Raw genomic sequence first — 24,105 nt, forward strand, 5'->3', positions numbered from 1 at the left:
AGCCGTGGCTGCTGCTTCTCCTTTTACAGACAGCAGCGGTGTGTGCGTGTGCTGGTCAGGGGAGCGGACGTGTCACCGCGGGTTACAGCCTCTGGAAAAGTTTTGCAGAACTGAATTTAATCGAGACTGATGCTCTTTAAGCTGAGCCATAAAATCCAATGGAGAGTTATACCCTAGTAATAGCCCCCATCAGAGAGTCTAAGCACCGTCTATCGAAAGGATCTCCTCTCTATTAAGTCCTCTAGGGCTTGAGTTCTCATTTACACAAAGGGCCCTTTTAGCTGTGTAAAATGGCCATAAAGTAGGTGTAAAAATGATTGATGCCATCTTTACAACCCCTTTACACTGTGAAAACAGCATAAAGTGGCCAGGGTGCAAATGAGAATCACACCTGGGTTTTGAGAGCAAATTACACAGGGGCCCTCACAATTTCTGTGTGTCCGGAGCCGTCTGCTCCTGCCCCATTCTGTGTGATTCACACAGAGAATACATTTCCAGGAGAAATATTTTTTTAAATAAAAATTCTTTTCTTCAACGCCCCTGTCCTCTCCGTGCCTGCAAGCCCCAGCATGTATCCTGGCTTGGTCCGCATGAATTTCTCTGACAGGAAAAGGCTGGGAGCTGCCTGAATGTGCTGTGGTAGGTGCTAATCCTCTAATTAATGCTTTCCGAAATTCTTGATCAGAGCAAAATACCTGTTGTAAAACCATACCCAGGAGAAACACAGTTCCAAGAGCTGCTGTATGCATTTCCTGCTCTCTCCTTTCTGTTTTGATTTTATGCTCTTAAGATATATAAAGAGGAAATACAGAAGTTATTCTTTGCTAGACCAAAATGCCCCAAGTTTATTCATAAAGCATCTGAACACCCATAGAATATACAATGAATATTGCTTTCTTCCAGAGCAAAAGGTTAAGCTGCAATGCACTGACGAGTGAGCCAAATTCAGTGGTGGTGGCTCAAAGCGGAGGGTGCACTGCTATTAAAACACATTGCTTCCTAAGCAGGGTGGGCTGTCTTATCAATATCCCTCTTCCCTTCCCTGTCACCCATACCCCTCCCCACTAGTCCCCCAGAGAGCATCCAAAAATCCACCAGGGCTGCCCCAGAAGATATCCCAGGCAGGTACCCAGTTATTTTCTGAACAACAGGAGATTTCGGAAGGGTCGCAGTAGGAAATGTGCCCTGCTCTGCCAGTAGAGCCCTTCTCTGGCTTCATAGCCATCGAGGCAGGGAGCCTAGTGGCGAGGGCAGGAATAAGCCCCCCAAACTCCTATGTATCCACCTCATATGGGAGTCAGGCCCCGGCATAGGTCCACCAGCACTGGTTGCAGCATGCTCCACCAAATTCAGGGGTGATGGGCTGGTTCCCACCTTGATGGGCCACTGTGCGCTCCACCAGTGTCTCAGCTTACTCCAAGCATGCCTGAGAATCCAGTTTAGAAATTAGTATGGGTGGTGATGCGGGCAAGCAAACTGGAGTCCTCACAAATGTGCCCCTGCAGCCACGCTTACTAGTGCCACTTGTTTTTTGGTACACAAAAAAAAGGTTTTTAGGGAGCTGGTCTCAAAACTTGCATTTTTGAAAGGTCGTCATTCCGCAGCTCGGCAGAGAGCATTTTGGTGACTATTGGCATGTCTACGCTAGAAGCTGTCTCCATGACAAAAACATGAGCACTTTGCTTTGCTCTAGGTGGATCACAGGAGACTGAACCACACTGTGGTCTTCTGACCCTGGAGGCATGCCAGTCTAGCCTTGGCATGATGTGTGATCACTGCATGGAAGGCACTTCTTGGGTGGGATTAGAGCTGCTTACACAACTAGCTTTTTGACAGACTAGTTTTTTGACTTACTGGTGCCTTTTTTTTTTTCTTCCAGAAGAAACAGAAAGTTTTTGCTTGTTTGAAGCCTTGTAAAAATTCTGCTTGCTTCCTCCTTGCTTATAATGATCATGGCGCAGTCTGTCTAGCCTGTGATTGCTCCACCCCACCTCAGAGACACCCTGGTCCTGGCAAGGACTGGGAAATCCCTACTCACAGCAGGGCGTGAGCACTGGCTGCCCTGCCCTTGTGCTGATACCAGCCGGTGGGGAGAAGTGCTGTCAACTCAGAGCTGTTCCTGCCTCCGGAGAGCCCATGCTGCACAGGTGGAGATGACTGTCCAAGGGACAAGCCAGCATACCCATCCTGATATAAGGCTAATTATGTGTAAAGCACTTTCAGAGCCACGCTTTCAGAGTGCTGTTTGAGTACAGTTTTGTTATTCTATGCTGCTTTTTAAGAAATCCTCATTCTCTTGCCCTCATTATCACAAATGATGTCTTTGGGAGTCTGGCAGTCTCTTCTTGCTTCCCTCCCTCCACCCCATTTTAAAAACATTGATTGTTGCAGGGATATATCTTTCAGGGCTGTTGGCCCAAATCCACAGCTGGTGTGTGAGGCTGATTGTCTTCAGAGGAGTTACACCAAAAACACACTTGGCCTTTTGTGCTGTGAGTATAATTGGTGGAACTGGCCAGACGCCGGGTTTGGGAGCATGCAATTATAGCAGTGTCAACAGGGTTTTCAACGTGACTAGTGATTTAGGGGCCTCCGTTTCAGGAGCTCAGCTCGAGGTTTCTTAAATCGATCTTTTCTCACAAAGCACTGAGCATTCATTCGTCTAAAATGAGGGGTCTGAAGCAGGGCCCACCCCATCACCATCAGTCAACCCACAGAAAACAGTGTTTGTTAGTAATTGGTTAGGTAACCAACTTCACCAGTTGCTCTGAAACATGTACTTTACATGGTAGTCATCAGCATATTCGCATATGCTGCTGATCTCAGCCTGCATTTGAAGAGGTCCTGACCTCCCTTATTACCTTTCCATATGGTAAATCCCTGTCAGGTTAGTGTGGATTATACCTACTGCATACAAGAGACAATATATTCCCTAAGCATGATTGGCATAATTATAATAAAGCAGTTTAGACCAGATCTTCATCTGGTAGGAGTCAGTGCAGCTCGTCTGAAGGCAGGAACAGATCTCTACCCGCAAGGGAAATGGACCTGATGTCTAAACGGCTGTAGCCCTGCAGATGAGTTCCCAATGATTTTTTTAAGCTTTCATTTTGTCTATGGCTACTAAAGAGTCTCTTCTGTGAGTGTTAATAGAGCTGCATTTTAGGACTTCAGGTGACCTCTAGATAGTCTCACTAGGGACCTTTTGCAGGAGTAGCCATACAATTTGCTCTTAAAATGAATGAAAAACATATTCATTTAACCTGTGTGAATGTTTTTCCTCGTCAAAAACCTTACAAACACTCGTCCATGAGCAGTGTCTATGGTGGCAGTATGCTGACATTTTCCGTTCTCTGGCTACAGCCCCCTGCCAGCCCAAACCCTATATTTTGTGTTGCTGGCCTTCAGTAGCAGTTAAAGGGTAGAATCGAACGCCCACATAAAAGACCTGGTATCTGTGTTTCCACATCACAAAGCATGCCAACAGACACACCAGGGCTGTGATCAGATTGAGAAGCATCTGCAGAAGCAAGTACAGGTTGAGCATGCTGGTGACGCTGCTGCAGTCGGCGGCATCCTGGTAGACAAAGGTCCTGCTGAGGGGGTCTGTCATGTCCAGTTTGCATTGGCAGGACTCGAGGATGGTATCGCAGGTAAATCTTGTGATCTGTAGGTAATGGTGGGCAGCAAAAGCCACCGCCAGAACACAGACAACCAGACCCACGGCACTCAGCAGAAAATACATCAGCTGAAAGAAAGAAAAAAGAAAAAAAAAGAAGGGGGAAAAAAAAAACACACTGATTTTCTATCCACACAAAGAATGAGGAACACAGAATGAATACATGAACATGTTTTTCACAGGAAATGCATGAATTCAATGTGCTGTCTGGACATTGTGGTCTTCAAAAATTGCAAGGCAGATATAAATCCCTGGTGATGCAAAGTTCAGCAGATCATTTCAAGAGCTCATATTTTTGTCTTGCCTATTTTATATGAGCATTGCCTTGCAATTTTGAGACTTGATAAGAGCACCATGAAGACTTCCAGCTTTATAGAGAGGGAGGGAGCATCTTCCCCTGCTGTTGTCCATGAGTTGGCTGTCATCAGTCGTTACAATCATCATTACAGTCATCAGCTGAGGTAAATTAGTGTAGCTGTCTTGAAGTAGAGCTAAGGAGACTGAGGCTTGTGCTGACATATTATCCCAGGCTGTGCTGAGAAGTAGGTGCTTCTGAGACTTGGCTCACATGTTATTCCCGGCTCTTGGTTTGCATGCCCGAACAAATCTGATTTACACTTGCAAATCAGTCAGTGAGGTGTCTGATCTCCTGCTCATGGCCCTGCAACAGCAGCCAGTCTGCCCGCTTCCTGGTCCCGGTACATTTCCATGAGGAAGCACATGCCATGCTGAATCCCCTTGGAAAACCTACCCCATGAATGTGAAGAAGAAGCCTTTCAAAGGTGTGAAGGAGCATCAAGTGCCTCTGACTTCCCAGTGCCACCCCTGGTACTGCATGAGAAGGACACGGCTTTGTCACCCCCCCCCCCCCCTTCTCCTTACAGCAGGGGCAGCTTTAAAGTAGGGGTGGCTTTCATGGAGGGCATCTATTCAGAGCCTATCCCCACAAGCGCATGGAAACTTGCAGTCTTCTGGAGCCATTGTTGCTCAGGGTTGCACCTGAGACCTTCGGGTACCAGAGCATATGGATTTCCCTCCCCATCAATGGTTGGAGCTGGGAATTGATGCTGTGTTCACACAAAATATGTGTGAATTTATATTAAAATCATATGCTGTATTTAGCCAAAATACCATTTTTGGTTCTGTTCAGCACTGTAAAAACATTTATTTTTCTTGGCGTCTTATCTGTCAGACACATGGCGTGGCTGGGAATCTGTTATTTTAAACAGCAGCTTCTCTCCCTATCTCTTAACCTCAATACCACAAGCAAACTATCAATATAAAGCATTTTTTATGACCTTGAAACTCCAAGTATGTATATCTTGATAAAATTCACACTCCTGGTGTATTTGTCTTAAATCTACAGTGCAAATCAATCTTCTTATTTGGTTGTCAGTTTGAAAAAAAATATATTTAGGCCTATTGCTGGTCTTCAAGCTGTAAATACATTTTCCCCGCCAAATAACAGAATTCTTACAGCTAGATCTTCATTTCCAAGACCTGGCTACTATTAAATTTAATGACTTCCCCTGCAGTCTTAAACCAAGGGCAGCTTCAAAATGAGGGTGGCTCTTCTTAAATGCAAATCTTTTACCCCTGCGGGTTTCAAGGTAACAGTGCATGGGAAAGGTGAAGCTGGGAAATGGGGACATCTCTGAGTATAAAGCACATAGAAAGGGGAGCGCAGCTGACGGATGGAGACCTCCAAACGAAGCTGTGATTCTTCACAGGCTTATGGTATTGCTTTAAAAGGTGGGGAAAACAGAAAATGGACAAACATTGATGAACATTTTCCTTCTCTGAGGGACAAAAGTTGTTCTGTGAGGCAGGTGTCCTTGGGGGACTGGCTGGACAACCCTGGATTCAGCCCAGTGGGGGACAGAATCAGGCCTCCCTAATAAATGAGATGCTAAGCTGAGACTACGTGTTGTGCCTGCTTCTCCCCTGGCACGTATTTCATTTCACTGCCAACTTCTATCCAAAGTGCGCACAAACTAGCATGAAATCCACAACCCTAAGTACCCTCCAGGTACAGTGAGCAAGAACGTGCCTGTTATGTACCTAAGGGGAAGGAAATCTCAGAGTCCCCTTGAAACACACAGAATACATGGGCAGCTCTTCTGGCAGTCCTCAGAGGTGAACAGAGATGCGTGGGGATGTAGGGCAATTTCCAAACAGTGCGTTATTCTCTCAAGGTATTTGCAAAGGAATAACTTTACAGGATTCCAAAAATGAACACAGTTCCCAATATCAAAGTTGAGGCAAATGCAAGTACTGCCTATGAGAGAGCACAAGACAGAGAGCACTGGGATCCCATCAGCAGATTAATCACATGCCAGACCTGGAGGCAACTTCAATGTTGCAAATACAACTGCACAGTGAGCTCTGCCCAGGAACTAGAACTTGCCACTGGAAAACTGTTTGTAGAGGCCTCATAGAGATAGGCACGGTGACTGCTGTTTAAGTAGAAGGAGAAAAAGGAAGCGGGAAGAAGCAGCGTACAATGAGGTCAGAGCACGGCAGCTCATCCTCCCTCAGCTTCCTCATATGAGGAAGAAACTTTCAGCAGTATTTAGTGGTGATAGTTTTGGTCAACGCTGAAAAGAAAATAAAGCATCTAATATGGATCTAGTGTTTCATAAAAAAGGCTTTTCACACTTATCAGGGATGAAACCAGCAGGGTTTGCTGACGTGGGTCTGGGGAACCCCTTTTGAAGGCTGTGCTGGCTCAGGCTTGAGCCACCTCGAGCAGGAAAGAGGAACCACTGTGTGTGTCATGGCGTGGGCTGCCGGGGCTGGGTGGGCAGGAGTAGAGGGTGTCACACTGCCATGGGAGATGCCGTGATCAGGACATGTTTCCCATGGAAGCAGAGGTGGGGCAGGGGCAGAAAGCTACCCTGAAGCTCACTGGCATCCCCCTGAAAATGGTGGTGGTCCACTACCCATCACCCCCACCCACCACCAACATGGTGGAAGCCACCCTCCCAGCGGTGGTTGTCCTCCCTTCCTGCTGACACACGGGGTGCTGCAGATACCTGCAGTAGTCTCAGACAGGGGCTTCCGCTGAAAGCAGTTGTGCCTCCTTTTGTTGACGGGCTCTGGGGCTCATGCAAGTGTGAAATGAAAGAAGCAGCTGGCAAGAGGGAGGAAGGAGTGTGTGGATCTCCTCCAGTTTCCCACCATAGGGAGTCCCTCACAGTCTTCATAGGGTCACCCTGGGGTTGGGCTAAAACCTCCCAGAGCTGTACGTGTGTGGTCCTCCACTCAAAATTAACCTTGGTCTACCTAAGGCATCCTGGGGTGCTTCCTCCACTCCAGGAGAGACCAACTAAAATTTTCTTCTAGGAGGATGCTCAGCAGCTGTGTGGAGCCCCAGTGGGCACCAGCCACCAAAGTGAGGGCAGGGCCTGGGCTGGGCAGCAAGTCTTGAGGAGGAGAATTGGGGCAGATAGGGCTGGACCCAACCACGGTGCTGGACAAAGCAGAGAGCCCCTGTGGAACAGGAACTAACTTAAGGAGCTCGTCTTTGGCTCATGATCATAATTTTGCATACTCAGCTTTGTTGCCAAATAGCTAATATCACTTTCCTTTTGTTCAGAGAGAGCCTTCAACTGGCAGCTGCAGATCTGAGACACGATATTGGAGGTTTAGATGGATCCTGTGCGATCAAAGCCCAGGAGGAGGCTCTCAGCTCCTACATTGTTTAAAACAGGTACGTGCCCCACAGCCAGAAGCGATTTGTTTGGAGGGGCAGTGAGGAGGGGAGGCACAGTGGGATGCTGGCTCTTGGTGGGGATGTGGAACAGGAGGAGTGAAGAGCCTGGGACTGACCCAATCCTGTGGCATGGTGCAATAGGAAACAGTGGGAAGGTGGATTTTGTGGGGGAGGATCCTTAGAGTGGGCAACAGCCCACCGGCTGTTGACTGCGCCAGAAGTCTTCTGAGGGAGACTTTAGCTCTAATTCTGGCAAAACTGATGAGAATAACCCATTTTACATGACTCGGGGAGCACTTCAAGAGTATTTATTTTCTTGGGGGAGAAATGTCCCATGCTCCTCATGTTGGTGCTGCTGCTAAGAGTGGAAGAGACTTGAGCCACCCAGGCCAACTTGCTGGCCCACCACCAGGGACGGATGCCTCCCTTCCTGCATGGGAGGAGTGAAGTTCAGCGCAATGCTGCAGGGCAAGCAGCACAAAGCCTGGTGTGGCAGCTCCCGCCCATCTCTGCAGCTCCCCAGGCAGCTGCTGTGCTTACTGCCATGTGTGAAGGTGAGGGGACAAGAACCTGAAGGCAATCAAAGCATGGAAATAATTGTTCTCCTTCCTCCTTTCTTTCTGTAAGCACAGGAGAAGCTTTAGAGAGGCACAAAAGACACTCCAGGGCCTAATTTCTAAGGGAAGATGAATGCCAGGTTTTGAAAATCTGTTCTTTGCATTTGATTTCCTTCTACCTTTCTCAGTTAATAATCACTGTTATTTTGTGTTGTTTGTGTTGGTATTTTTCCTGGTTATTATGTGTCTGCAAAATATTAAGAGCCCTCAAAATTACAATAATAAGGAAAACCAGCCCAGATAAATGGTGTTAGAAACTTCGCCTCTGGAACAAGCACCCTCAGCATTCCTTTTCTAGTCACTTATTGGTGTCACTGAAGCATGATTTTGGGGACTGAGGCAGGACAAGGTGCACAGCTTCTGTGCTTCTTTTGCAGTGCTCAGATGGGAATTTCCTTCGCGGAAGAACACTTGTTCCCAAGGTGTGCTAATGCTTTCCCATGTTTTCAATGCCCGACCCTGGCAGAAGGCACTGTGCTCTAACACAAAGCCCTCTCCCTGACCAGAAAGGTGGGTAGGCAGAGATTTCCAGACATGCTTTTTGATGCACCTGTGCCCAATCACTTTCTTATTTCATGGTGAGGAGCAAAACTGCTGGGACGATGCTCAGATGCTTCTAAGACCACATTAAAAATTAACAATTAAAGTAGATCTGTTCTATCCCACACTAATTCTTACCTGGCTCTCTCTGATCGTTCCTACTTAATCAGTAACCCCCATCTTTCACTGAACACCTTGCAAATTATTCCAACTTTGTTAATCAGACTCTCCTTGATATTCTTAAAATATGGCAAATAATAAAAAGTGTCTTGTTCAGTTTTCAAATATTCGTTACAGTTTCCCCTTTATACACTACAGTTTCTTCCTTAGCTGCCTGGAAAATACCAGAAAACCATTCTTGCATTTCAAGTGCATTTTCACTTCTTTTCATGTGGTCTTAAAAATATCCCCGGCATCAACTTTTCTGATTGTATTTAATGACACAAGAAGAAAAAGAAATAACAAAAAGTCGATGTACCTTTACAGTGAACTGCACACATGTCTTCTCATCAGGTTGGTATGAAATACAAAGCATAACAAACCCCACTAAGGACACCACGCAGACCTGCAAGGGAAAAGATTTAAAATGTGTCAGTGTTTTGTTGTTGTTGTTGTTTGTTTGTTTTAAAGAACAACAACAACAAAAATAACATTTTTCAAGCCAAAACACCTTTCTGTCTTAGCGTGACTGTAACTCAAGGAGCAGCATGTAAGTCAAATAGTTTGCATAGGGGCTACATCCATAGGTGTAAGAGCCTCATATGTGTGGATTGTGAGGAAAGAGCTTTAACCTCCACTTTACAGACACCAAGGCACAAAGAACTTACCCTGAGGGGCTTTGTGAATCAGACCTACAAAGTTACAGCTTGGCAATACTCTTCCAGGATGCATATTGAACTTTTGTCCATGTAACTGTCAAAAAGGAGCAGAAGGCTTATGAAGCTGGGCGTGTAAGCCCCAAGATCACCTTCCGGCATACCGCTGGGTGCTGGCTGGGTTTTTATGTCACCATTGTGGGATACGTGGTTGTAAATCAGTAATCATAGCTACCTCAGGATAAGAAGCAGCATAGTTTATAGCAAAGGCTTTCAATCTCTCCCAGAGTGGACACCAAAGAGGACATCTCTCCTGCAATCTGAGACTGCATTTTAGCCCTGTGGCAGTATTTGCTGATGGTTAACAGTAATGGAAAAGTATTATGCACTTTTAGTATTCATTTAGCTGTCTTTATTATTAATTCTGAAGATTGAGATTTATTTGAAGAGGCATACTCACTGATAGGCATTTTCCAGCCACATAAGGAGGGAAGCTCCTGCTCTGAGGAACGCGTAAACTAGCCCAATAAATGGAATTTCCTTTTTTAAGCAGTGCTTTCCAGGCCCCCATAGGGCCGAGAACTCCAACCAAGAGCCTTCTCTCCCACACTTTTTGGAGGACCAGTAAGCAAACCACAGGAGGATGCAGGACCTGGCAGACCCAGGCACTACACTTACCTGCCCTGTCCCCTGTGTCCCTTGTTTCAATGGGCAGCAGGCAGCAGCCCTGCACCCCACAGCTCACCACTGTCTTTAAAACACAATTTGGGCATGACTGAATCAAGCAGTCCCACATGGACCTTATTCCCTCCTTGGTCAAGTGTTGAGGAGCCCAACTCATTACCTTCGCTAGGTCTTTCACTCACTGCAGGTCTTGGGGTGTTTCCCAGCTGACTGACTCTGCAACAAGCCTGTATCTTTTTTTGGCAGCTTCCCCTGTGCCTGGACAGGAGGATCCGCATGGGTGCCAAAAGACATCCCCAGGTGCCACCACGGGGCTGCTGGGGCTGGATCAGGACATCCTGCCTGTAACTGCAGGGCAAGAGGGAGTTGTAGGCTGGAGCTATGCTTGGAGGAAACAGCACACAGCTGGGCTGCCTTGGGAAAACAGGTGAGCCGATGACATGTGCATGGTCTTAAATGTCACTTCGTATCACACCTTCAGGTGTGATATGGTGGGATCCCAAGGGAGCTCAGCTGTAGTGAGGACCTTAGCAGAGATCAGGCAGCATGCTTTCAAGCTGCTAAGGCTTGTCTTCACATATGGCCAGGAGCAAGCGTCATCCTCTTTACTAGCAGCAGCTTGATTGTAACTGATAACTATTAAATTTTCAAGAATCTATTTTTCCCCTTCATATTACTATGAGGGGTTTGAAGCCTTGTCATTAATTTGGGTTCTTCTTCTTTCCCAGAACAATGTCACTTGCCTTCTCCAGGGAAAACCAGACCAAAGCACATATTGCCTTTGCTCAGGGATGGGACCATGAGTCTGGGCTCCTTCATGGTCCCTTCCCCACCTGCTTTCTGCACAACATGGCAGTGCTGCTCATGTGGAGATTTCCAGCTCTGCAGGGGACTACTTGACCTGTAGTGAAAAATGCATAGATGTCCTTTCAGACAGCAATGGTTAAGCACACTTCTTTTATGATCTGATGAATAAAATACCAAAGTTTTCTTTATACCTTCTTTGTCGGTGTAGGGTATTAGCCAGTAACCCCATAAAGGAAGAGTGCCTTTGAATACACAGGTAGTCACGTCCCTCAAGAACCTGTGTGATTAATAATACTTTTTCCCATAAAGTTTTATTTCATGTCATTTCAGTAAGACATGAATAGGAAGTATTGCCTGAGAACATTTCCAAAGAAAGCGTCAGTATTATTTATTCCTCTCCATGTCATGTGTATTTATATTCTGGTCCTATGACTTACACACGGCCTCCAATTTATTTGTTTTCTTCTTTTTATTGTTGACAGCAATAGCTGACAGGGTTGTCAGGGGAAAAAAACAACCTTTCTTGTCAAAGGTCCTTCAGTGCTGATATTTTCTCCCCCCCTATAGTGCTTCTATGTGACTCAAACATGTTTTATGTCTCAGGATTAATCACCTATGTCCTTGGTCCCTTGCACTGTATATTAATCTTTTAATTCAATTAACATCCCCATAAAACTTAAACCTTAAGGAGATCACACCTCTAGTAATATCCAATAAACTCCCCCACTTGCAGTAGGAAACAACTTGCAGCGAGCACTAGAAAAATGCATATATACACCTGCTTAACACTACATGCCCAGATTCATGTCAAACCAAAGGGGCTTCTTGCCTCAAAGCTAGGCTTAAGTATTGCCAGTATCTGCTGCTAAAAGGATCTTGTGATGAGCAATAAATCACATCTGCTTTACTTCAGCTACACGGGTGGGCATTTATACTTGCATGAACCCAGGGCCATATTCACCTCTGGCTGACTCCAGCGGTATCGTGGGAGCGAGTCCCTGCTGCCTTTCCCTTTGGGAATCCGGCCCGACCCGCGGGAAGCAGCGGAGCTGCACCCATCACCAGAAGGTGCTGCTGGAGACAGGTTAAGGCAAGAGCTGCAGAGCTGCCACTGACCAGCCTGGATTTATTTTTTCCCCTACCGATCAAGTGCAATTGAAACAGGGCCTCGTATGACCCCTGCAAACACCCCGCTGCCTTTCGGCATGGCAGGCTCAGGCCTCCCGCTTCAGAAAGCTTCCCATACAAAAGGTTGTCATTTAAAGGGACTTCCATTCCTGCATACACTTTCTGAAATTCCTCTGGGATTTAAATAATGTACTGAGATATTTGGAGAGGTGTTTTTATATAGAGGTATTTATAGAAGATTACACTGGGTGGGGATTCCAGCAAGGCTTGGCTAGGATATTTCGGAAGGCTTAAGTATTTCTAACAATATACTGACATTTTTTTTTAAACCAGAAGTGTGTATTTTTGTGAGTGATGGTAAAAAACAATGCTGCTGAGGATTATGACCACCACATGTTTTACATTTCTGTTCTTTAAAGGTAAATTCTCTCACTGAGCAAAACCAAAGTGTGGAATATCTATACAGAAAACAGCTTTCTGCTTCTATTTTATACATTAATAATAGAACAGTTTTGAATTACACCTGTGAAGTATAATAGAATAACCATAAAAATCCTTTGGTAAATATTTGTCAGTACCCCCTAAGTGACTAAGACAGTTGCCTTACAGCAGGCACGTTACGGATGCAGTCGATGCCGATTGGGAAGTAGCATGAGGTAATCCTGCATCCCAGAGCTTCAATAGCCATCGCAATATCCCAGCTTGAAGCAGACACTTCCTATGCCTTATTGACTAAGCATACAACATTAAATGCAATTGAACTTGCTTTAGCACTTGCTTGCCACCAATCGATATGCATTTGTTATACAATTAAAATAGATTCTATAAGAGCTACAGAATGCAGTTAATTAGATCAGCTCTTGTAACTGTTATCTCTAAACCTAGGAATATGCATTTTTATGCTGAGTAAATTTCAGCTTGAGTTTATATTGAGATCTTATTTCAAAATTTTCCAGATGGACTAACACACCCTTTGCTGAATAGGTAGTGACATGGAAGGTTATCCAAGGGAAGTATTTAAATATAGAAGAGTACTGTCTAGAAAAAGACCTAAATGTGATACAGATGCATGTAGGAAGGGTACAGATTTAATTTTCGTTAAGGCATACCTTGTAAAATCCCCCAGTTTACAATTCAGTGAAAATGGCTCTTTACTAGGACTGGCTAAAAAAAAATTAAAAGTTTTTGCTCTAGAAAAGCTCCAGTGCTATTTCTTTTTATTGGGAAGCAGCAGACTTTCTTCCCATTAGTCTAGAGCATCTCAGAGCTAAAAAGTCTTAAGAATTAATTATTTCAAAACCACAATCAAAACAGGCATAAACATTTTCTGGACATTTCATTTCCCCCACTCCAAAGAGGGCTAGAGCATGCTGTCATGAGAACCTAATTAAAGCTCTTGTAGTTTGCAACAGGACCAGGGCCTGATCCCAAAGGTATTTAGAAGCAGGTCTTCCAGCTGATTTGCCTGGCATGTTCCTTGCACCCATGGGGATCTAAGTGTACAGTCCTTGGATCTACAGGACTTTGGCAAACAAACTGTACGTGCACACTGGCTAGCACAAATGAGCGTTTCTCACAGCTTGTAGCCTCAGGCACTGCTGCAAAATAGATAGTTTGACAGTGAGGCTGCAACCATACCGCAACATCCATTCGGCACTTGCAAGGAGCGTGCCTTTACATATCTTCATCATCTTAAAACCAGAACCCAAGCAGTTAGGAAGAAGACTGATTTCTGGTAGTACCTGAAATCCCTCACCACCAACTTTCCTTTCGCCTACCTCACCATGCTGAATAGCTCCAGCTGCACCAAAGCACTTTGGGCTGACATCCTGCTCTACATGGTGCCAGTGTCCTCCTGCACCAGCCAGCCCTGTCCTTCCCACCAAGCTTACTACAACTCTTAAAAGGATCATAAATGAGAAAAACAGGCTCATCATCTCTGACAGGAACAAACACAGGTGGCAATGCAGGGCAGCCCGGGACTCAAGAAAGTCCTTCGGGCAAAGCTGGTAGACATTGTCACCTGATCTTCCTTGGATCTCTCTCACATCTGGTCACTTAAGAATCAAGCACAAGGTGTACAGGAGGTGCAAGGGCACCACATGATGGTGATGGAGATGGTTGTGTAACATACATAATGGGGGGAAATACGAACATGTAGGGCACCAATTTCTGCTGTGGTTTGCATTCTTTATCTTCACACACTGACATATTAATGTGGTTTGCTTTATTTCAGCAGCTTTCAAAACCACAGATTGTGCTGATCTGCCTGTATCTCTCCCTTGTATATTTGTGAAGCCGTTTTTTCTCATTGTTGCTTCAATTTTAGCCCAAGTGTTGCTATAGACTAGGTGGCTTTCTCCAGCAAAGTGCCTCCCACCCAGAGGATCTTGAAAACCTGGTCACATCCAACTGGTAAAGTGTGAGAGTCAAAAAAATCCACCAAGAAATTAAGGAAGGAGGCAAAAAAAAATGGTTTAAAGGAGCATCTTGGGCCTACAGTATGCCACCAGACAACTGCTGGAAGCAATTCACATGTGCAGACCATAACTCCTCTACTCTTTATACTGGGGCTAGTGAGCAAGAACCTCCTACAACAACCTTTAGGGGTCAAAAAACACACACACTGGAGGACAATACTTCTCAAGTATATGCAGTGTAACACCACATGGCATTGCTGATGCCCTCAGTACCATAGGCTGGTTATTCCTTTATAACAAGACTGTAAACTTTCCAACTTCAGGGGAAAATCTGCTATTAACAGATTTTGGAGGAAATTTGCATTATGGACAAGTTACTTTATAGTTGCTCACTTCAAATCACTATGATCTTTCTCTTTGTAAGGATAAGGGTAAAGAAATTACATCTTTTCACTGTCTCTGAAGTCTATGGCTTACCCTCAGAGGAAATATTTAGCTTGATGGATTACCAGCCTTGTCATATCTGGCAAGGCTTAGCTCCTGTCCAAATATTCAGAGAAGCCACGCTATCCACCAAATTTAACAGTCCCACTGGACCCAGACTTTGATGCAAGAAGGAAAATGTTCCTGTTGGCTTTGTCATTATGAAATGGGATTATCTCTGATGCCACACATCCCTACAGAGTGTTGCAGACAGTGACACTGATGCTCCTTTGCTTTATGAGGTTTGAGGAAACTGCAACAAAAGTAAGTACTACACACAGCTTTAACTGCTAGCTTTCATCAGCCTTGGGTCAGCCTGGGTCTCACGACCACATGCAAAAGTCAATCTGCCACACAGAGGTACTGCTCCGTAGTGGTTTTTCCTCCTATAGATTTCTCATTAGATTTAAGGAAAGTCTAGCTGCATATAAATTACTTCCAGAAATAATAGCTCTGATAAGAATGATAAAGATGCATATTGTGGTTGCAGGCAAAGGCCATCATCAGCAAGGAAATCTTTCTTTTAACATCCATAAAAACCCATGATAACTGACCCACCTACAGACTAAAATAGTGATGTCTTTACTACAGGTTCCTTCAAACCCTGCAATAATGCACCACATCAGACATGTGACTTTCTTTCAAAACCTGTAAAGTAATCAAAACCCTGGAAGATCACTCATAATCAAATGAAGCTATATTTTCCTGTAATGATCTCTGCCATTTATGTCAGTTGCACAGCACTGACCATGGTCACGTTTCCTAGAGTGAGATTTAATTCCCATGGCAAAGCACCACAAAGACTGCCATAACTTACAAAACCAGGAGCTACAGCAGCAGTTTGTTATTGCTGTTAAGTCAGAAGTACACTGCTAGGCAATCAAGTGCCTGAGGGAACCAAGCAAAAAAAATAAAAGTTCCTAGAGCCAACAGCGATTTGCAATGTGAGGAGCATAGCACAGCTAAGAGTCCTGTGTGAATGAGACTTGCCATTTGAAATGTGTCCATGGTTGTGAAACTATGGAAAGCCATCATCTCTGTATAGTCAAAAGGTTACCGAGGCTGAAGAAACCTGCTTGAGCAACCTCCCTCTCCAGATCTTACATAGGCTTTTTACACAAGCATAATACAGTGAGGAACTCTGATTTCCTCCCTGCTTCCCCCTGAAGCTGTAAGTGCATCAGGTCAGCACCTAACCAGGTATCACACGGACCTCTGGTGTGAACCTCCCTGCCCACACCCTTCTGAAAGGTGACCTTTCAACATTTCTTCCTATCATTTTCCACTCCACACCTCATCCAAATAAAAGTATGGATTTCTGTTAGACAGACATCAGTGCATAGCTACTCTCAGAAAATAATGAGATTAAATTGCAGAGGGCTCAGAAGAGTATATCTCTGGTGCTATGCTCATATATGACTATAAACAAGTACTGGAGTATACTGGAGTGTATTTCCTGCAGCATACCTCATTGAATACCATCCAGCATTTCAGACAGTTTGAAGAGGGCTCACTTAAATACCTGAACTCGGAGGCTCTTCTTAGAGGCAGTCCTCCCTCAAACCTTTTGATGTTTGCCCATGGCTAATTGAAGCTTGCTTGTATGAAAAATGGATGCCTGCATGACTGTCATTTCCATTAGATACTTTGATGGCACCAGTTTTTAAGTGTCCCCTTTTATTAAAATTTGAAATCAGTTTCCCTAATAACAAGTGAAAGTTAAAAACCCAGCAAGGCTGTATAGGAGGTAAAGCCTGACTGAAAGCCACCTCCACAATTGCTGCAGGAAGAGGTGTCAAAAGCAACAACAACAAAAAAATCAGCAAGGGGCCAGGCCTAACAAGAAAGTGTCTCTTTCCTTTCAGGCTTTGAAAGAGAACACATTTCAGGGGTTTTTAAATAGTTAGTCATCCTCCATATTGATATGGAAGGGGATTGGTTGCCGCCTGCCCTAGCTCGGGATACTTCCTAACTATTGATGCCTGCTAGGAAGACAAAATGGCTGCCTCACGCATAAGATGGCTGTCTGGTGTTTGGCAGGGCCTCATGGATATACCTTACGTCCAGCAGCAGGGATGGGTGGAAAGAGAAAGGGAGGGAAGGCTGGGGGGTTTACCCATATAGATTTGCCATGTTGTATCACATGAAAAGCTTTTGGTGGAGATGTCTACAGAGCCTCATCTGTGTTGGGAAATTGCCAGAGACAAGGTGGCCCTTGAGCTGCTTTGTTACACTGAGCTGGGGAGCAATTTACATTGTAGGAACAGCTGCGGGTACAGCAAATCCATCCTAGTCCAGAGGAGAATGGGTATAACCAACCACCAGGGCACATTTAACCCCAGTTTCTATTTTATATCACTTTATAGCACAACACTGTAATTTTTTATTTTTTTTTCCACAGGCACCTGTATGCAAGGCTCCATCCTACTAGCACACATCTCACAACAATGTTCTCAAAGCTTCTCCTGAACAGTTATAAACACCGACAGTGCTGTACCAGGATGAAAATCGTAGAATTATGATAGAGTGGCTTGGGTTGGAAGGACCTTAAAGATCAAGTTCCGAGCCCCCTGCCATGGGCAGGGATGCTGCTCACTAGATCAGGTTTGCCAGGGCCCCATGCAACCTGGCCTTGAACACCTCCAGGGACGGGGCATCCACAGCTTCACTGAGCAACCTGTTCCAGTGCCTCACCACCCTCTGAGTAAAGACTGTCTTCCTAACATCCATTCTAAATCTCCCCTCTTTCAGTTTAAAAACATTCCCCCTTGTCCTATCATTATCTACACAAGTAGATACATATCTATCTATCATACCTATCTATCTATCTATCTAGATCATATCTATACAAGTACATTATCTACACAAGTCCCTCTCCACCCTTTTTATAAGAACCCTTTAAGTATCGAAAGGAAAAAATCCCAACACCTATCCTCCCTGCAATGTCCTCTTCTACAATTTCAAAAACCCAGCTTAATTTTAGGGGCTCTGCTGCCTCCCTGGGAACTGGGGAGGCTGGAGTGACTTTGCAGAGATGAGGGTATGGAGTTCAGAAACCTTGTAACATCACTTGCCCTCCCTTCCAGCCCCACCACAATTCAGCCCCTGAAAAACAAGGGAGGCAAAGGCTGTTACAGGCAGCACTGTTGATTTTGGCACTCAGGCTTACCAGCCCACAAGCACGTGCTGAGGTGGTGGCAGGACCTAACATCTGAGTCACTTGCATGCAGGAGGACATCAGTTAAACAAACATCTCAATTATCAGCATCTGATAGGGACATGCAGCAGTGGGAGATGGTCCCGGCTGTTTGCTACCTGCATCGCACTATGCATCGGAAGACCTCTGAAGCAGGAAAGCCAGCCAAACTCCTCTGTCAGCCCTGTCACACAGCTGTGCTCCATCAGGTCCAAGAAGTCACCGCTTCAGTGGTGTGGCCAAAAAGCAAGGAGTCATAGATAACACTTGGTTAACGTGCAGGGACCCTCTGGATCCGGTGGGCATGGAGCTCCTGGGGGGACTTTGCTCTCCATAGGGTGGGAGAACAGAGAGGGGCTCAGCAGCCATGACGCTATCCCTGACCAGGACCATGGGACCCTGGAGACCTTTTCTCTGGGGACAGATGGAACCATGGTTTTTGCCTTGGTTTGCCTGGGTAACAGATGGTGATTTATTTTTTTTAATGTCTCTAAAGATCCAAATTTCATGTATGTACAAACATATATACATGGATTTTAAAATTACTTCCTGACAGAAATAATAAACACCCTAGATAATCTTTTCTGATGAGCATTTCTGTAACTTCCTTAACTGCCTGAGTCTGCAAAACAGGGCTGAAAGGGAGCTTGCCTGTGAGATTTCAGATACTCTCTACTTTTGATCATAGTGGAAATAATCTAACAGCAGATTTTCAAGGAAAAACATATCTTTTCTTCTTCCGGATGTCAAAAGGCCACAAGCTAATGAAAAAGAATGAAAGGACACCATTAATATATACTGATTCTGCAACACTTTTCATCCAAGGATCTCAAAGCAAGGGTGACAGATAGCCATTATTAACCCCTCTTTACAGAGGAAATAACAAAGTCCGAGCAAGGTTAAGTAACTTGGCCAAAGCTACATGGCAAGTCAGTGGCATGATACAGAAAAAAAAAAAAAAAAAAAAAAAACAAGGGAAAAAAAACACTGCACTCCTGGGTAGATTTGTGAACTGTTTGTCCAAGCACCTCCAAAACAGCAGAAAGGAGCATATTGCCAGTGTAGCCCAGGCTGCAATTTTGGGTGCTCAGGACAGGGTTCATGAAGATGCAGACCATGGTCTAGACATCTCTGCTGCAAATGGATACAAGTAGGTCAAGTGAATGCCACCCTCATTGTTTTAATTGCAGTTCTTTGTCTGTCCCTACAATGTAGCACAGGCTTTTTACAAGGTAGTAGGCTGCTTAAGCTGAAGCAGAAGTGGTAAATCACATAGGCTCTGTATTTCTGTCCATAAACCTTTTCTTTGGTTTCTGACTAATGCCCCACGGATTTCAGATGAAATTCATTTGAAACCAGTACATTTTAACTGGTTTTCACAGTGAACTGCTTCTGATGCAATGCAAGCTAGCTGCATCATTTCCTTCTCTAGCAGGCACTCCACTTGAAGGCGGGAGCCTCATGGGGGACATAGTTTTTGGTGCCGTGGGTCTCCTCTGCCCCCAGTCAGCGTAGCACATGCTTTACTCCACAGGATGGTGAACCCACCTGTGTTATGGTCTGTGCTATCAAGGCAGTCAGGTTTTGAATTGGTTTGATCCAGACTGCCTTGCATGGTTTGGTTTTCCTTGGGAGTATTTACTCGGGTTTCTTCTCTAAATAAGTTCCTTTTCATTCATACTGAGATGCTATAGTGCTTGGTTTTCAGCAGGGAATGGTGTCACAATTTTGACATTAATAAAGAAGAAAAACCCATCAATCAAGGTCTACTTAACACATTAGCAATTTTCCTTCATTTTTCTGTCATCCTGCATTAACAGCCGTGGGGTCTTATCCAGCCCTGGTGTAATTCCAATGGAGTAACACTAGGAATGAGCTTCACCCATTGTCTCTAATGTTGCTAAAAAGGTCTCGATAATAGATTTTTTAAGTTCTTGATTCTGAATACTAATTGAATCTCTTAAAAAGAGCACTTGAGTGGGATGTTACTAAAACAAATATGCTCTGGTATTTTACATCTTTCCATTCTGTTGCTCTTTTCTGTGCGAATAAACGAGTTTTGGGAAGTCACTTTCTGCCCTGACGCTTGTTCTACAAGCTGCACGTGGGTGGATTGTCCATCCCCTGCCTACTTGCACTCCATGCAGCTTCCCACAGCAGCCCAGGAGGCGACCATAGAACATCCATCCACACGCAGGAGGTCCTAGCTGAGGGCCCTCTTTTGTGGGCCATTCCCCCCAGCTCTCCAGAGGCCAGAACTCAGCATGTTTCCCATCACAGCTCACCTGCAGCACCCCATGAACCACACACCCAGAAGCTCCATCTCTGCAGCTCCTGGCCATCTCCACCTCATGTCCCAGTGGGCACTGGGTACCTCCACAGGGACATGACAGCACAGGAACACAATAAATGTAGCATCACCTCTTGCCCCCTGCATTTCGCCCCTTAGAAATACACTCTTCATTATTCCCGTGGTGCACCAGACATGGCCAGTGCTCCACGTGCTTTCTTGTTGGGAGGCTCTGGGGCTGCACCACCACCTCCGCCTCTCCTTCCTAGCACTGGCTTCCCTTTTTCCCTGCTGGCATCTGATCCCTGGGCAAGGTCAGAGCCCTTCTACTTCGGGCTGAGCATGCCAGAAAGCCTTCCTGGCCATGTCCCCCTGGCACACAGTCCCTGCCATCACCATGAGGATGATCAGCATCAAAAGCAACATGCTGTTTTGAGCCAGGGAGGAATCAGACATGCCAGTGGCTCAACATCCCGCCAGGGTCCCTATGGTGAGAGTTGCCATTCAACTTGAACTATACCTATGGTAACCACCCCCCATGGGTCCCCACGCACATCTGTCAGTGTACACAGGTCCTCCTGACAACCGTGGAAGTGACAGCCCCCTGCAGCATTAAGAGAATGAAGCCATGAGAGCCAGTCAGCATGGTCCCAGGCTGAGTTTTGCTTTGAGCTGTGGGCTAGCTCAAGAACGCACACAAGTTTCACTTGTTTTTCAGGTGGGAACTCTAAAAGCGATGGAGCTTTGCCTTGTGTGGTCACCCAGACGTCACTACTGCAGGCAGTTGTTGCTAAAAATGCTAGGGGTTACAGCTCAGCCTTACGAAACAGAGATGCTGGTTGAGTCTCAGGCATGCCCGAGGGAGATCAGGCCTGTGTAGATGTCTCAGATCAGCACCATTTCGACGCTGGTGACATTCACAGGGCCAAGGTTTTTTTTCACATCCCTGTCCATACACTACTTCAGCTGAGCTCGGTCTTTCCCCAGTCTTTTTGTGACAACTTTTCTCCTGAAAAAGCTATTTCCAACCTGGGATGCTACAAGCCCTGCCTGGAAAAAAGAGAATCTGACCTCCAGGATCTCAAAATAAACAGGAAGAGTGAAAATGTCACAAGCTGCTATTTTATCACAGGTACTTCTCCCTTATAAGTTAACAGAGAAGACCCCCAAGAGGAAGTCCTCCTCCTGAGCAAGGGCAGGCTCTCACCCCATGAAAAACCATTGAACTCTTTGATAACTCTTCTGTCACAAGAAAAACAAGAAGGATGAGATGAGCAAGGATATTCTGCTTTGCTTGGGAGCTCAGGCCCTGCTCCTAGCCCCCCCTGAGGGTCTCCTTTAGGCTCTGCCTCCAGCAGCTGCTTAGGGCTTGCTAGTGTGGAGGTGCCACATTCACCCCCACCAGCAGGGTCCATACAGCAAACCCCAGCAGTCTGGGTGGTCAGATCATTGCTGGAAGTTCTTACAGTCTAACAACACCCAAAGTAGTGCTAATGCTTCTGTATCCATTTTCCTGAAGCCTGCTGCTTTGGGGAGAAAATCTGCCTCATGGTGAATTACACCCATGGCACGTCCCAGGCTGCTAACATACCAGAGCACACGGCCAAGGGGGGCCACCCATGCCCTGATGTCTGCAGGACCAGTACAGGCATCCCGACCAGCAGCGCTCCCCCAGGGGTCCCCTTTTCCTGCAGGACCCTGCCTTGCCCCCCAGCACGTGCACGTCACCCCCCAGTGTCCCCACAGTCATGTGCAGTCTTGGCCGTGGTGGGAACCATGGGCGGAAAAGGGGTTAAATCGCAGCGCAGCAAGGAAGCTGTGTGGACAGCCATTTCTCCTCTTGTGCTACCATCAGCGCGCCGAGCTAAAAGTTGAGAGTTCTGACCCCACTTCTCAAACCTGACTATTATGGTTCCGTGGGGAAAGGGGGGAGGCAGCGTAAGTAATCAGCATTTCTTTCAGCATCACCAGGCACGAGCCCACTGTGAAGCAAAAGCTAATACATACATTTAGTGACCAGCAAGCATGAGTTTTATTTAAGGTCTGTTGTTGTATTTCAGGGAAGAATACGAAAGATTTTGTTATTTTGCAGGAGCAGTTTCCTTGGGAAAGCATATTCAGACATTTAATCCCAGTAACATTTTTAGTTAGCATAACCTAAATGGTGTTGTGCATGCAGTTGGTTAGTCTAAAGTGTAGCGTCATGCAGCTTGCATTAATGCTGGCAAAGGCACTTTATGTAGAAACAGACTTTATGCTTACAATTATCCCAGCCCAATATGGAGTGTCTCTGACTAGCAGAGAAGAGCTGATGCCTGCCATAAGGAAGCCCAGCACTGTTACAGAGACGCCGAATACCAGCTGCAACAAAGCAAACAGCAGTGGGAAACGGCAGCCACAACACGTGTGGGATTCCTCCTCCTGGCCAGCTTTGGGATCCCCCTTGCTTTTCTTCTTCTTCTTCATTGCTGGCTCCTGCATCTTGCTTGAATCGGTGCTTTTCTCCCCTTCGGGTGTCTGGCTCTGGCTGTTAAGAGACGCGTTGTGCCGGGCTTTCTTCTCATTCCCCATGCTGTTTCTCACGTGCGTGTGCGTGTGTGTGTGCATGCGCCGATGGGTGTGCGAGGGTTTTTCTGCCCCCCAAAGCCTTGCGTCGTGCCGCCTGAGTTGTTCCCGGTATTTGAACTGAGGAGGAGGCTGAACAAATATGGAAAACATTCAGAGCAGGCTGTCAGGGCTTGGAAATGCCACATATAGCCCAGAGAAAAGGGGGATTCAAGGGGGGTAGCCAACTGCCAACATGCTGGCGCTGCACAGGGGCTGGAGAGCACTGGGCTGCAGCAGTGTGAGCACGGGCTGGCTCCTGTTTCCACAGGGACTGGGTGGGCAGGGAGCCATGGCAAGGCCAGGGCAGGAGACATAGGTGCTTGCAGAGGGGTCTGACCAAGCACAAGCAACCTGTGTAATTAACAAGGAGTGAAAATTCCAGTTGTTATCCTGTGAAAATCCCTGGGGTGCCAGGAGAAAGTCCTGCTCCTCCATCAGGTCACAGCAGCAGAGCTAGGCACCTTGTGCAGCGAGGAGGCCAGGGAGCAGCGATGCCAAACATTTGCCAAATGAGTCTCCAGGGCTGCAGGTTATCCCTGCCAGAAGATTGCTGATGTGCAATAGATGAGGGAGTGACATCTTATCATGGGTGCATGGTCACTTTGCCCAAAAGGCTCAAACCAGTGCTTGGGGAAAGCATGCAGAAGTGGCTTTTTTTTTTTTCCTGGAATACCCTAAAATTGTTGTGCAGCCTGGGCAGAGCCCCTCAGATGCTGGCGGGGTGCCCTGGGGGGTTGTCCATGGGGATGGCAGCAGGATGGGAGTGTGTAGAGATCAGCTGGGAGCAGTTCTGCACAGGAGGGGACACCGGACGCCCTCGCAAGGGAAGACTGTGGGAAGCATGAGGCTGCAGTGAAGTCTGTGCTTAGGCCATGCCAGAGGAATTACTCCAAAGCTTAGGGGTAAGCAGGTGCTTAAATGCTTTGCTGGATGGGGGCCCAAGGGTGTGCAGCCTGCTGTACTGCCCTGCCAGGAGCTAGGCGCTGCACGTGATGCAGCCTGTCCCTTGCTGCCTCCACGGGGCCCCTGCCTTGGCAGATGCCCTGGGGACACCACGGGGACACCATGGGGACATGCAGGCTCCTGCTGCTGCCCGCAAAGCCAACAGGAGCAGCATGTTATTT

The 24,105-nt window shown here is 46.2% G+C and overlaps 1 protein-coding gene across 1 annotated transcript; it reads right to left on the minus strand.

The window, feature by feature from the left end:
- Nucleotides 1-823: 823 nt before the first annotated feature.
- SSPN (sarcospan) lies at nucleotides 824-23,099 on the minus strand. Its single transcript, XM_035540837.1, has 3 exons — nucleotides 22,637-23,099; nucleotides 9,030-9,116; nucleotides 824-3,748 (listed from the first exon to the last, which is right to left on the minus strand). Exons 1-3 carry the CDS (start codon nucleotides 23,090-23,092, stop codon nucleotides 3,383-3,385), a joined length of 909 nt encoding a protein of 302 aa, XP_035396730.1. The 5' UTR covers nucleotides 23,093-23,099; the 3' UTR covers nucleotides 824-3,382.
- Nucleotides 23,100-24,105: the final 1,006 nt, after the last annotated feature.

The sequence above is a fragment of the Cygnus atratus genome, chromosome 1 (assembly GCF_013377495.2).
Source record: "Cygnus atratus isolate AKBS03 ecotype Queensland, Australia chromosome 1, CAtr_DNAZoo_HiC_assembly, whole genome shotgun sequence".
Classification (NCBI taxonomy): domain Eukaryota; kingdom Metazoa; phylum Chordata; class Aves; order Anseriformes; family Anatidae; genus Cygnus; species Cygnus atratus.